Below are 14,592 nucleotides of genomic sequence, written 5' to 3' on the forward strand. Positions count from 1 at the left end.
AGATAGTTAGAGATAGCAAGAGAGATAATCACTTAATTTTCCTTTAGGTGCCACCGTGCTTTTAGCTATTACGTTGAGCCAACTAAGATAAAATAAAAACGCCACATCGCGTCCGTAACAGTTCATTTGAAGCGGTCACCATATTTGCGATGGGCGTCCTTACGAGCGCGGCCAGTCTGCTGCGCAGGCCGGACCGATGTCTGCCGGCCCGGCTGGCCGACCTGCGTCGTTTGCAGCTGGGACGACTCAGAGGTCGGCTGCAGGGGTGTCGCAGAATCCGGCCCGGTCAGTCGGCCGGCGCGGCGTCTCTCTGATGTCTCCCCAGCGGCATCCGGCATTGTCGCATCAAACGACGCGGGCTAAAGGAAATGGCTAAACTTCCAGAAAATATTTTGTACAGGCCGATATAAAAACTATGCTTCATTCAAATGTGGAGAAATGACATGATATATTTGAATTTCGGATCAAAACGATAATCACACTTCTGAAAAAAATATTTCGATCAAAGACGTTTTTGAAACTGACGAACCGATTGTTGACTTTGTGTCTTCTCGTAGGTAATACCTATACGTTTTCGACGCAATGCAAATCCACAGAATCTACGAATCAATCCACCATTCACACACTTTCGAAGGGAGGAATCTTGGTTCTGTAATGCCCTGAACATGATTGAGTTGCAAGGCACCCTAAATGGGTGCTTGATGTTGACTGTGCGTTTTAATCTTGTGCTTCCTTATGTGAAGGATAGGCATGTTGCATGAAAAGCTGCAATATCGTTCTGTTGCAAGAACATCTATAAAAAACACCGACAAGAAACAAAGACTGACCCTTTGTATACTTGTGGATCCAGAAAGGCGGTCTTGGACGCCGTGAGGGGGCATAGCCCAAAAACGTTTCTCCAAATTAAAAAAACTCATACGATTTCGATTATTTAAGCACTGCTGTGCAGTTAAAAACAAACATTTTTCCTAATACCGGCTGTTTAGTTCTCGTTTTATTCTCGAAAAAACGCAAATTTTCATCGATTCCGGGCGGTGCTAAGGGGGTGGGGGTGGGGGTGGGGGTGGGGCATTTTCCCCGAATACCCCCACATTGGGGCATCCCTTCTTCCCTTCTTCTTTTTAAAGAAAGCGAAACTGTTGGGGTACAGCCCCCCCCCCCGAAGTGAGCAGAACACTGTGCCTCCCCCACACAGTCCCCAGCTCTCTGGAATCTGGATCCCCGCGGTGCCTGGGACCGCTCTGACCCTCGACCACTGCCCCATGGGAACCGGGTTACTTACTACAAAATTTGAGCCCAAAGGTCAAGGTCCGTTGATTAATACGGAAAACCTAATGCATGTCGTCTCGTATCCGTAGCAAAGCCCTTCCATAGGGGTTGGCAGTAGCATGGTACGCTCATTGTTCAATTTGGAAAGGCGCGAACACAGGATTTTTGAATGGGGGGGGGGGGTGGCACAACCTGCAAACTGGGCCCCCATGCCGGAGGGCCTCAGGGCCCAGCCGAAAAAGTTGCCCTACATGGACTCATATGGGCCTGCTGGGGCCCGAGATGGGCCGTCCTGGTCTTTTCAATTATCATGTCAACTCATTTTTAGGCGGTCTAAAGATAAGGGTCCCATTTGAGGACCATTTGCGGCGGCCGAAGGCCGTCTCAAATGGGCCCCCAATTCGGATAGGGGGGGGGGCACGGGCCCGTGTGCCCCCCTTGTGTGCGGCCTCGAACTTGGCTCTTGAGGTGCCATCACCACTTAGGCATCAGTCTAAATATTAGGGACCCATTTCCTCAAATGAGCCCTCAATGCAAATGGGGAGGGGGCACGGGTCCGTGTGCCCCCCCTTTGTGTGCTGCCTTGAATTTGACTCTTGAGGTGCCATCCCTATTTTGGCTAAGCCTATATATGCAGGAAAACATACCTATTTTAAAGCCATATATTCATGTAATCTAATAGATCTAATGTTACCTAATCTATCTTGCCTCCTGGCTCCTAAGCATAAATGCCAAACTACGAAAATAGCTCATAAGTCAAAAGGTAGCCATGGGTGCGACTCGAATTTCATTTAGGTAGGTAATTCATATCATTGCATTATGACATGAATTTGGTAGATTTATTACCTGGGTACCAGCTTTCATTATTACCCCCTGAATAATGGCAGAATGGATATCCATTTTGGCTAATCGGTCATATTGCCGATTAGCCAAAAGCCGCCTGGCATGTTTCTCTTTCATTTACAACACCTCGAACTTCCGGTTCCGAAAGCCGGTGACTAAACAATTTACACGCGAAGAGCTGTTTCCGGTTTCACACCGTTCCAAACTCGGCTGAAGAGAATAAGTGTTCTCACTTCTCGCGATGGTGAATCCCTGGAGCCTGGTCTCCGTGGACTGTGTGAGTCTAGTGACACTGTGACCTATTTGCACAGAACGGCACTACAATTATAAGAAACGGCGACTGCGCCGTACACGTGTATGATTACTGAATAGTATTCATACACCACGTGGTTACCGGAAATGGTTAGCGGAAACGATTACCGGAATATGGTTACCGGAAAGCAAAGACCTAGCGACATTGCTTGAGTGGTAAGTACACGCCAGTGGCCGCCAGCCAGGCAACACTAAGATTGCCTTCATTTCAGCTGTGAACGGTGTATCAGATCATATTGCATTGCTATTGCATCATACTAGCAGACAGCACGTGCGAATTAAATTGCAATTATAAGGAAAACGAACTTCGTACTCACCGCAGTTCTTCGGTGAAATTTTCCGTTTCCTCTTTCCTGGTTTTCTTTTTATAAGGGCCGGCATTGATATGTTGCAGTGACTTGCTGAACGTTGGTTGAAATTAATATCGCACAATGCACATTGTTTCTGAAGAATATGTCACTTATATTGTAATACCACCGACAATTCTCAGTCAATCTGAACCATTCCCGGTGAATTCACTAGTTCCGAACTTTTCCGAGAGGTGGCAGGCCAGCCGTCTCTCTGGTCACTGAGCGCTGAGCGCTTGCTGCACAGTGCTGCCACCAGCGAGGAGTTGGTAAAACCGTCTTTACGTATTCCGCCGACAGATGGCTCTGCCGGTCGGGAGCGGCGCTCCGCAGGTGGACTGGCGGGCGGGGGCCGACCCGGTTACCTGCGTAGCACACCTGTGCTCTGCGCATGCGCGCTGCCGGGGACGCTTTCAAAATTTGTTTACGACAGCCAGTCTGGCGAGTTGGCGAAGCGGGGTGGAGGCGGCGGACTCGGATTTCCGGAGGCTGTGATCTCGCGGTGTGCAGGCTGCTGGCGGTCGCGGTGTCACCGCTCGCCGATCGTTTAGTGCCGTGTGGCCGCGGGCGGCGCGGCTAGCGTCCGCTGGCTAGTTGGGTTCGCCGGCGGGGCCGACATGGGTCGCGACTGAGCGGACGGCGGCGACCGCGCAGCGCTCCTGGCCGCCGAGTGACATGTGGAAATGCTCTCGGGAGGCGCGCGCCGCGGCGAACCAGCCCACTGGAGTGTCGACCTGCGCGAGACGGTGCTGACTGCCGACCCGGAGCGGCTCTACATCGAGATCGACGGCGGCTCGGAGGAGGGCCAGTTCGGCTGTGTGGGCGCCGTCCAGCACGAGCGGGTCAACTACATCTCGGGTCGGCTGGAGCCCGGTGAGGTGCTGGTCGAGGTGCAGGGACAGAAGGTGGGCGGCTACACCCGGCGGGACATCACCACCTGGCTGAAGCACTGCTGCAGGAGCGGCACACCAGTGGTGATCCGGACGGCGCGGCTCGGCCCAGGTGAGTCACCCGGCGGCCCGCGCCGACGGGAGGGAGAGGGAGGGAGTGGGAGAGGGAGAGGGAGGGCGGTGACCCGACCGGCGGATGAGACTCGGCCGCCCCCAGTGTGCGCCGGTCGATGGTATTAGCAGTGAGAGCTCGTTATCCTGGCGTGTCTTATGCCTTGTTTTATTTTTTATTTTGAAACTCCTCTTTCTCCGTATGTAAGCTAAAACTGAATTTATTTTGATTTAAGCCATATAAATTGATGTAAAAGTAACATTCCCTATAGAAATCGCTGGTTCTATCAAAACTGAGAAGAAACCTGGTCCGTCCGGTATAAACTGCCTTGGTCCGTCCGGTCACTGTCTGCCGGGTTCAGCCTCTTCTGACCGTTTGTGTCACGGACTGACTGACGGTCATCATTCGACGACCGACGGTCATCCGTCCGCCAGCTGCTGTGTCGTGTTACCGAGCGAGTGTTCCTCTGTGACTCAGCACAGCACTCACTCAGCCGAGTTACCCCGCCCGGTATAACGCGCCTCCGGTGTAGCTCGGCTCCGCTCTACCCGTTCCTCCGCTCCTCTTCCCTTCCCTTTCTCTCTGTGCGTCTATGAACGTTCCTGAGACCCGCTCCGTTTTACTGCTCCTGGAGAGTGGTCATTCCGACGGGCCCCAGGAGGAGACCGGTATCACACACAGACCGTGCCGGACTTCCCTGTGTTTCATCTCTTCTCTCACGTCTCCAGGAAGGTGCATCGTCCCCCTCCCGGCTGAAAAGGAGGACTGACAAAGAGATTATTGCGAACCGCATGGCGCATGCTGCTGGCGGGTGGGGTAGGGGCCGGGCCATAGGTCGATGGTCTACGATAGGCTAAAATATCTGCCTTTATTGCTGGGCAAGACGGGGCGTGGTTATTTCCGGACATTGGATAATATGTGAAGGCGGTGGATATCGTTAAAAGCTGGCTGTCTACTTGACTAAGGACATAAGTTCGCTGGATAGCTGGATAGACATCCATCAGTTTAATATTACTAACCGTGCTCAATTTCCAATGGGTCTGTGACTGTTTCCGGCGAGTGCTTTCAAATTAGGTAGGTATCAGTCCAAACTCCAATGCATGCTTTTCAAGTGTACAATGTTCAGTTTCTGATTCGGCTTCATTCGCAGTAGGTAGATCACACTGCTGCCCTCCTCCATCCCAGCCCGTCCACCGTCCACTGTCCAGGTCACGCGGCAGGAACACTGCGGCACACACGTGCCATCGATTTGACAAGCCCCACAACTATGGAGCGTCCCACCGGGGAGGGGGCGGAGTCGGCAGGGGGGCCGGAGAGAAGTGCTTCCTCCCCGCGGTGCCGGTGTACCCCCCGGCCAGAACTGCCCCCTTACCCCCCCCCCCCCGGGGGGGGGGGGCGGCATGGCTTCCTCTGAGACAGTCCCTGGCCGTTCAGACGACACTAACTGGACGGTCGGACTCGGGAAGCCATTCGGAGGAGCTGGGAGGAGAAATTCAGAACAGGATGTCACCGCTGAACTACTGAGCTGGTTATGCTTGGCTTTACATAAACCGATTTGCGCTCATTGCATATTCGAAGAGAATAATTTACATAATTTTCAGTGCCTTTCAGTATGCATGTAGCCGTTCAAGAAAACCAATTTTTATTTGATCTAGTTAGGTATAAAAATAACAGACATTGCTTTTTTATTTTTTATTTTATTTTGTTTTATTTTATTTTATTTTATTTTATTTTATTTTATGTTATGTTATTCTATTTTATTTTATTTTATTTTATTTTATTTTATTTTATTTTATTTTATTTTATTTCTTTTTTTTTGTTTGCTGCGGGGTTATATTTTTACTATTGTCCTATAAAGCAATTTTGGGGTCGTTTAGTGAGCTGCAGCTGCGCATGTTGGGAGGATCATGTGAGCGACTCATGCAAAGGCCGCTCGGTAGCTCTGTCGTTCAGCTTCGTTACACATTCATTCAGGAGCACATTTGCGCCCCACCGCTCATGTTTTGTAATACGCCTGCTTTGCGGTAAGCGGAGAGACTCCTGCAATCTGCATATGTCGCCAACCGCCACCCTTGGCGACCGCTTGTCATGGCGGCCGAAACCCCGGCTCAGATTCAGCGGTAAGCTGTCGGCCGATGTCCTCCAGTGACCGGCTGGCTGCCTCTCATCGGTTACCATGGTGTCCTGTGCGCGGTATGCGGCGGGATGGAGATGACATACAGCTGCGCAGTGCCCGCTGACCTGGTGTCAGGGGCGCGACCGGTCGGTGAAACGCCTTTCGTTTGACTGATGAGTCGCCAAGGTGTGCTCGGTATACTGGACTATGTTAGGATGATTTTAGAACGGGTATGGGAGCGGCTGGTGGGTCCGCAGCTCCTTCAACAAAATGTGTGCGATTTGCCTCATATGTCGCTCCGTGCCAGGTGTTCTTATAGGCCGTTCTAATATTTTCTTCAGGGTCAGTTGGTGGATGTCAGAAACATTCCGTGACGCTTATCCCGAGACGCATATTCCGTGACAGATTCAGTGACACTATTCCGTGACCCCCATTCCGGTGATTCTATGCCAGCCGTTCCGGTTGCTCCTGATTGCCGGCTGTGAATACCGAATTACTTTGGGTGTGTGAGCGGTGATCATGTTAAACACCACTGCTGTCAACGCCGTCAGTAGACGAGCAGTGTTCTGCGGCGTCTTTGATGAATTGTGTGACTCTCCATAAATAATGGTGCACCTGATATCGGGCTGGTAATGTGTGAGAAGTGCGCCGCAATGAGCCGTGATTGCCGCCTGCGTACCTGTCGGAAATGAAGTCACAAACGGGCAAACCGTATTGACGGCCGCTCCATCAGAGGCTGGTGGCTTGACGGTGGGTTCGGTCAGTTCAGTGGTTCGGTCTCATGGCGGTGGTTTGGTCGGTGGTTCGGACGATACAGTGGTTCTGGTCGGTGGTTTGATAGGTGGTTCGGTGACAGTTATGTCATTGGTTCGGGCTGTCAATGCAGGATCGCCTGGCCACGTCGGTCTGTCAGCGGGGACAGGTTATCTCTGTCAGTGGTCCGGTGCCGTGTCCATTCGACACACCGTGAGAACCAGGTGTCAAGGGGTGCGACTCCATCCCTTCAGTCCAGTGTCAGTGTCACGGAGGACGATCAAACCAGGCTGGATCTTCATGTTGGTTTTTTACTTCAGGGCCCGTGGAAGGCAAATGAGACGAGCAATGAGGTGATCGGCTCTCTGAATATTGGACGTCCTGTCCAGGCCGGTGGAACTGCTCGGTATTGCCCCTCGTTGCCGATTCGATAATGCGTCCCAGTCTCCCCTGTGCTGCCGGTGAGGGCGTCACGGTCCCTCCCCTCCCCTATTGTCGGCCACCTGTTTGGTCGATAAAAACTCACGTTTGTCCGCCGCTCCGCCGGCGCAAATACGAACATGATCTGACGGACTGCCGGCGCTTGATTTGCATCCTGGGCTCTGAGCCCGCTAACGTCTGAGTTCATTTACAATCCCGCTCGCCCAGGGGCCCGGGGAGTCGCACGGACGCTGCACGATGTCGCTCAGTGTCGCGGGCCGCCGTGTCGGTGTGTTTGGAGTCAGTCCGGGGTGTCCACCTGGCCCCCGATTGGGCAGTATGGCGCAGCAGTCGGCGCGGCGCCTCACAAGGCACCGTCACACGGCTCAACAGTGGTATATAGGCCGGATTAATGGGATCGCTACTTTCCTGTGATGTAAAGAGGGACATGAGCGATGCATTCAATATGACACAAGTATCAATGAGAGATTTTCCGATGGGGCTTTACTCGGTATTTTATATCATAACGCGCTGCAGAGTGTTGCCGTCGTCTATGGATAATCGGCCATTTTCAGTCATTGCAATGACCATGACCAACCGTAGTTAGTGGAGTGATGTAAATAATACGATTGATTCAACTGGTAGGTATCCATTGCGGTAATATTTAGGTATCGACTTACCACTTAAGGACTATGAAAATTGGGGAAGGAAGTGACTGAATAACTCCTGTCTGACTTTGTGCCTAACTTATGGCAGTCGTAAGCATGACGTTTCATCCGGTGTTTAGTGCAACAACTTCCTTTCACGTGTGAGTCGGGTGGAATACCTTATTCCTCGAATGCCCCACCCTCACTCGTTCTTTGCCTCAGACTCATCATTCGCAACCTTTTTCCACCAGTGTTCCATTTTTCAGAATTTTTGGTGGAAAATCACATCGTATGAGAAAATATTTTCATTCCAAAAATCAGAAGTGGCATTATTTCATCTTCATAAATGCTTCATACATTCGGACAGCCAGGTTACACATGACAGTTAATGCATCCACAACCTTTTCTTTCAGATCCTGCCATGACCCTGACATGAAATCCTGCTTTATCAATTGGCATAAAAATCAATGGTGTTACACCCCTTTGCAAGAATACTATAGCTATTTACTCTCTTTTTTGTCATCCTAAGAAATTCTTTTTTCATCAGCACACCAACCGAAATACAATTTTAGGACACTGTTTTCCACTGCCATCCAACAACAATGCACAATGGAATGTGAGCCAAGATGTCTGTCCCTCAGAAGTTCCATTGACCATTCTCCACCATTCCTGGCCCAGTCCATCCTGGAGCCAAGGTCCCTGCCCCGCGCCGGACCACGCCCCTCGTTGGGACCGGGACCGGCCGTCTGTGGTCCCTGGTCGGGCCGACAGACGACCAATTTGTCGTCTGGCCGGCCGGCGCGCGGCACGGCCCGCTCGCTGTCCCTCGGCCTCTCGGTCGCCTGGCGTCCCTTCACCGCCTCTTCCCGACAGAACAGCGCGGCGTTGACGGTCTGCGGGCTGTCGGCGGTGCTAGAGAGACCGACTCATAGCCCTCACAGGCGTCCGAGTATCCACAGCTGAGCAGACGGTCTCCGTTCCCTACACGACATCCACTGGCAATGACGGATCGGTGACATTCTGTCGCTAATGGGTCACTGGTAGTCGGCGGGAGAGTCGCCGCTTGGAGCAATCGATGATGTTCCCGGACACTGATGTAAATCGTCAGAAGTAGCTCTCTGTTTGTTTATGTGGGCGACAGACGATCGATGTTTGTAATTCAATAAGATCTGTTCCAGTTGGAGACGGATAGCGGATGCTCGGCTATTTTCAGCAAAAAAATCACCGTTTCTGTCGAGCAAACGCTTGCTGTTGAGCAATTGAGGTGATGATTGAATTCCAGAGATCCTTCTTGATCAGTTCATCTCACCTGAGACCAGGGCTGCGGAGTCGGAGTCGGAGTCGGAGTCGGAGTCGGTCGGAGTCGACAGTTATGGCCGGAGTCGGATTCGGAGTCGGAGTCGATTTTAGAAACCCGAGCCGGAGTCGGAGTCGGAGTCACCGAAAATCTGTCGACTCCGCAGCCCTGCTAGGTCTGCGGAGTCGGAGTCGGGAGTTGGAGTCGGTCGGAGTCGACAATTCTGCCCGGAGTCGGAGTCGGAGTCGGAGCTGGTTTTTGAAAGCCGGAGTCGGAGTCGGAGTCGGAGTCGCCGAAAATCCATCGACTCCGCAGCCCTGCCTGAGACTGTATCATCAGTCACAGTGGTACATTCTTCCCACCTCGACCACCGGTACTTCCGGCGTCCGGAGCAGGGGAGCGGCCGACCACCGACGCTCTCCTCCCTCCTCCCTCTGCTCTCCTCTCCCTCCCTCTCTCCGCCGGCGGCACCTGTCAGGTAGCGTCGCTGGGCCGGTGGCGGGCCGCGTCAGGTGCTACTCTGATCCAGCGTCCCCCATCGGGCGTCATGCCAAGGTCATCGCTCACGGCGGGCCCGGCTCCCACGTTTCCCCCAGCAGCGCGCGGGCTCCCATGCCCCTGGACCGGCCAGGGGTCGGCGGAGCTCCGGACCCACGGGGGACCGCCAGGGGCTGTCGTCTCGTGCTGTCGGTCCGACGGGCGGGGACAGGGGCCAGTAACCTGATCGGCAGGGGCAGCCGTCGGGCGGCGCGGCGCGATCACAAATAGCCGCGACCGCCGCCCGCCGCGCGGCGCCGCTCCGCGCGCGCTGTCAGAGAGTGTACCCCAGCGGTCCGGCCGGTCCGGCAGCGTCGTCGCCGCCGCCGCCGCCGCGCCGCCGCCTCGGCCGCCCTCTGGAGTTTGGGGGGCCGGCGCCGGCCACTGCAGGCGCTGCCCGCGGCGCTCCAGTCCAGTCGCGGCCCCGCGGGAGGCCTGGTGTGTACGGGTGGTGTGGTGACCGCAGCGGTCGAGTGGTGACGCGCTGACTGGTGACTGGTGACAGTGGTGATTCGCCGAGTGTGGTGACTGGTGAGCGCGACTCGCCGGCGCGGCGGTACAGCCGGACGGACGGACAGACCGGTCCGGGAGCCCCTCAGGTCAGTGGAGAGCCGCCGCGACTGCCGGTCAGTCTGCGGACGGCCCAGAGCCCCACACCCGACCCTCGTCTCCTCACTGACCTGCGCCGTGCCGTGTCGGGCCGACATCTCCCGCGGGGCACACCGCCGGCCGGGCCGCTGCAATGGCCTTGCAACAATTAAACTGGCCCGGTGTGATGCAGCCCGGCGGCCGGCAACCTTTTGTCCTTGGCGGACGGCGAGGAGGGCAGTTTTCCTGGCTGCACCGCCGCCGCCGCGGCTGCCGCTGTCAGTGGTGGCCGCTGGTTTAGGCTGTGAATGAGTCCCCCGGGTCAGCCGCGGTGCAGCGCCCTGTAACCGGGACCACCCTATCCAGATGCGGCCGATATACCGACCCACTCGGCCGCCTCTGACGGCCCATCTGAGCCCGAACCGGCCACCCGAGTACCCCGAATCACTATCTGACAAACTACCCACGATATCGCCGCTCACGTTTTTTGTCTGTTTTGTGTGTCCATAAAACAACAAGCTCTAGTCTGTTGTTGAATATGTATCAGTGATGTTTCTGGGTATTGTTTTGGCTCATTTGTCGCCATTGGCCTTGGTCGAAGGACACGTTGTCTTGTTTTAGTGCAGTTTATTGGTGGTTCCCCGCTCGAAGCCAGCTTAGGTTAGCGGCCGCTGCTTACCTATCGTGTGAAGTTATTGGTGTTTGTGTCCGTCAGAACAGAGGTAAACTACTACTGGGAACGCTGATCAGCAGCCACGATCTGGAAATCAGCCGTGCTTTTTGAGCAACGAAAACAAGCATAATTGAATGGTCGTCCGAATGAATGAAAATGTTCCCCATTGCTAGGCAACGGGTGGCAATTGTGTTTCAGTGCCAGATAAAAGCGCTGTTGGTTCTGACGGTTTGATATTGGAAGGGAAACGTTAGATGCAATAATGTCATTATATTGCGACCAATCGATAACGATGATGCGGAGTTGTGGCCTACCGATAGGCGAGCCGATTGACTAGCTCAGTGTGCTGGCCACATGCAGTAAAAGTGTCACCGTGAACCGTGAACCCTTCACCGCGCCCCCAGCCTTCTCCTCTCCGACCCGTGACCCCACCCTGCCGGGTCCGCCGTGTTCGTGAGTCGTGGCGTGACGTTCGTGACCCGTTGCGTGACGGTTCGTCACACCCCGTTACGCCAGAGCCAGCGGCCAGACGTCACGGCTACAAACAAGGCGACTTGTAGCGCCGGCCGGGAACCGTCACCTCGCTGTCACTCGGTGTCGTCACGGGCAGCGTCACGCCGCCCCGCCCTTCTCGTTGCGTTTCGTCACGGCGTGTGTTTGCTCCGGCCCGTGAATGAAAGTTTGTCGGAGCCGGCTACCAGCGTCGGCGTGGGTCGGGTCGGGCGCTCCGGAGCGGGGGAGAAAGTCGCCCGGCTGCCCGCAGAGCGAGCCGACCGACGCGAGCGGCTGGTGTGGTGTGCCATGGACTGGGTACAGACGCGGCTCGCTCGGGTCCGCGGTCACACCGTACCGAGCCGAATCACCAGCGCACTGGTCCCTCGGGCCAGCCCATCACCCATCTTGCGACCCACCGGCCAGTTGCCATAAACCTGCGGACCAACCCATTACATACATGGGTCGACCCATCTCCTTTCCCATGCCGTCCCACCGCTGCCCATACCAACGCACCGCTCCCCGACCACTGCACTGACGAGCCCACCACCCACCCACCGCAGCTGTGGAGCCAGATAAAGCACAGCGCGGGACAGATTTGGTTCTGGCTTGAGTTTCAGCTCAGACAAAGCCCAGATGGGGTGCAGACTAAAATCTGAGTCGTGAACTGATCAAACGACAATGTTATATCTGATCTGTGAATATGATATTTTGTGTTCAATCCCATGTCTCTCCTTATAGCCAGCGGGCGTAGCGGCCACAGGCCAACTGTCCCAGTCTCCCACTGCAAGCCAGAAAAATTGAATGGGAAGACTCGATAGTCGATATGGTCTCCAAAGCTGCTCGTTGCATAATGGGTTGAACAAAATAAAAAAAATCTACCTGATAAAGGACTCGTCAAACAACGATCAAGGCATGCAACCGCATGTTCTTTTGCACAAGGTTGTGGTCGAAAGTCAAGGGCCTGAAAGACTTCAGATATTGAGGGTGGTAGATGTTTTATTTCTAGAACTCTGCATCCTAACTTGCTGCAGTGTTTATGAGATGGAAAAGTTGACCGTCATCAAAGTGCTCTGAACTGCGCCGTCATCGCCTGTCGTGTGGGGAGACTTTCGTTATCTAGCGGCGCTCCATAACCAAGTGGGTCTCTGTTATCACTTGCAAAAGACAAACCCGTTACAAGATTTCCGTCAGTGATATGAATTACAGCTTGTGGCTTGTGACCAGCTGTGTTGGCATACTTATTTATTTTTTTTTCTTCAAAATTCTTACTTTCTTCCATCAACGCGAGTGCGGGTATGTAATTCGAGTATCTGACTTTGTTTGCCTGGACTCTGCTTTGTCTGGATCTGTCTCCCAGTCTCCTGTGCAGCTCTATACCGTTCCCCGTGGACCCGTTACCCGTCGTGCACTGAATCAGCGCCGCCCGGCGCCCGGCGGGGCCGCGTCCGGTGTCCAGACTGTGCCGTGACGACGCCGTGATTCCGTGACATGCGTGACGTCACGGTCACGGTGCAGTATCGGCTGTCACGGATCCAGCCCCGTGACTACCGGTTAGTGGTCATCCCTATTCCCCAAGGAGGTCGCACAACGGCCCGGGTCATTATCCGGCATCTGACTTTTGGGGGCGTGAAAACAGGGGGCTGACGGTCTGGACGGAACGACTGGAATGGTGAATCGCGGACGAAACTTCACTTTTTTCCTAGTGTGTCTGGATTTCGTGACCCGAGCTGTTACGGACAGTCACGGTAACGGTCACGCCGCCGTCACAGCCTCCGGGCGCTCTAGTGACTCACGAATCACGGGTCACGGGGAAGTCACGAGTCACGGAACTGGTTCGTGAGGAATTAGTAGAGCGCTTCCGAGTCACGGAACTCTTCCTCACGAGTCACGAAACTTTCCCACGACTCACGGAATACGCCGGGTCACGGTGTCATCCGCCGGGTCACTGCACTGGGACGATTAGCTCCAGTTTCGTGAAATATCGAGTGATTCACGATTCTTTGGATGAGCAGAGGGTCAGGACTCGTGGTTCAATGGTGTTGGCATGCTCTCTCGAGTCTGCGATTTTGACGTTGCTAGTTATACATTGCACATATTCACTTTTCAACTAAGAGTAAGTGTATTTGAAATAGGGATCCAGCTAGGCTAAAGTACGACAGCCAGTGTCGATTCTCGGGTGATTCAATTTTCAACTCTGCAAACTGAAACCAACACCAGCAACTCAATGCTGCAATTGAACTCTGATGCGTCTATCGTGCAGCCCAAGTCCTGACAGATCCCCGTCCCCCTCCCCCGTCCTCCGGGGGCTGCTCTGGGCACGTGCGCCCCCCCCCCCCCCGCCTGGTCACCCGCCGGAGGGCACGCTCCAGGGCGCGGCGTGCAACACGTACCGACAGCACGTGCCTGTACCGCTGCCGGCGTGCAATGGAGCAGACCGACGCGGGGCCGACGCCACTTTCACCGGCCGGCTCCGGTTTTTGGCGGCTCCAAATCGGCACCATTGACGGCGGGGTGGGATGGGGTGGGTGGGTGTTGTTGTGCCCCCTCTGCATGCCTGTGCTGGTGGCAGGGTGGATGATGGTTTGACGGGTGCCTGGTCCCGGTCTCTGACGTGCTCCACTGAGAGGGGAGGGTGAGGCGCCCCTGCTCTGCTTTGTTGGTAGCTGGGAGAGGGAGAGGTGTAGGGGAGGGAGGTGTCGGATACCGGAGAGGGTGGGGAGAGAGGGTAGTGCAGGGTGGTTTGAAGACGTGGTATGCTGTGGGAGCAGTGGTGGACACGTATCGTCAAAGGAAAATGTATCCTGTTTTATTTGTCGCGCTGTGTAACAGATGTGTTCTCCGGTCGGCTTTGTCTAGTTTTACTCGGCGTGACACGGTTGTCTCCGGAACAAAACCGATCAAACGAGTGCCGGCGTGTCATGTCGAGGCAATCACAGGCTCCGGCGCGATGGTGAGTGACACCAGTCACCAATTTCCGGCGGCCTGTCGGAGGTCGTATTTCCGCTCTAATAGCCCCACTGTGCCGTACCTCCGGCCGTCTGCGGTGCGCCGCGGCGCCGCTGTCTGCGTCACGTCTGTCTCACGCGGCCCGCGACGCGCCACGTCGGCCGCGGCGCCAGTGGCGCGCACACACGCCGGGCACAAAAAGATCGTGAACGCGCCGCGATCTGGGCTAACGGCTCGACTAATGTGTCCTGAGAGCAGGTCGGAATGCGACGGCGACGGGCCTGGCCCGGTGGTCGGCGTTGCTCGCTCGGCCGCGCCTCGAGCAGACCGCGCATGGTATGGAGCAG

The 14,592-nt window shown here is 55.0% G+C and overlaps 1 protein-coding gene across 1 annotated transcript in view; it reads left to right on the forward strand.

Moving 5' to 3' along the window:
- The first annotated feature begins 3,110 nt into the window (after positions 1–3,110).
- The window catches only part of LOC122380363 (membrane-associated guanylate kinase, WW and PDZ domain-containing protein 1-like), a 48,231-nt gene continuing 36,749 nt past the window's right edge, over positions 3,111–14,592 (forward strand). The window contains exon 1 of the mRNA XM_043363452.1: positions 3,111–3,773. Coding sequence (XP_043219387.1) covers positions 3,455–3,773 — 319 coding nt within the window. The 5' untranslated portion in view covers positions 3,111–3,454. The remainder of the gene's footprint in view (positions 3,774–14,592) is intronic.

Source organism: Amphibalanus amphitrite, unplaced genomic scaffold (assembly GCF_019059575.1).
Source record: "Amphibalanus amphitrite isolate SeventyFive unplaced genomic scaffold, NRLGWU_Aamphi_draft 000096F_arrow, whole genome shotgun sequence".
Lineage (NCBI taxonomy): Eukaryota > Metazoa > Arthropoda > Thecostraca > Balanomorpha > Balanidae > Amphibalanus > Amphibalanus amphitrite.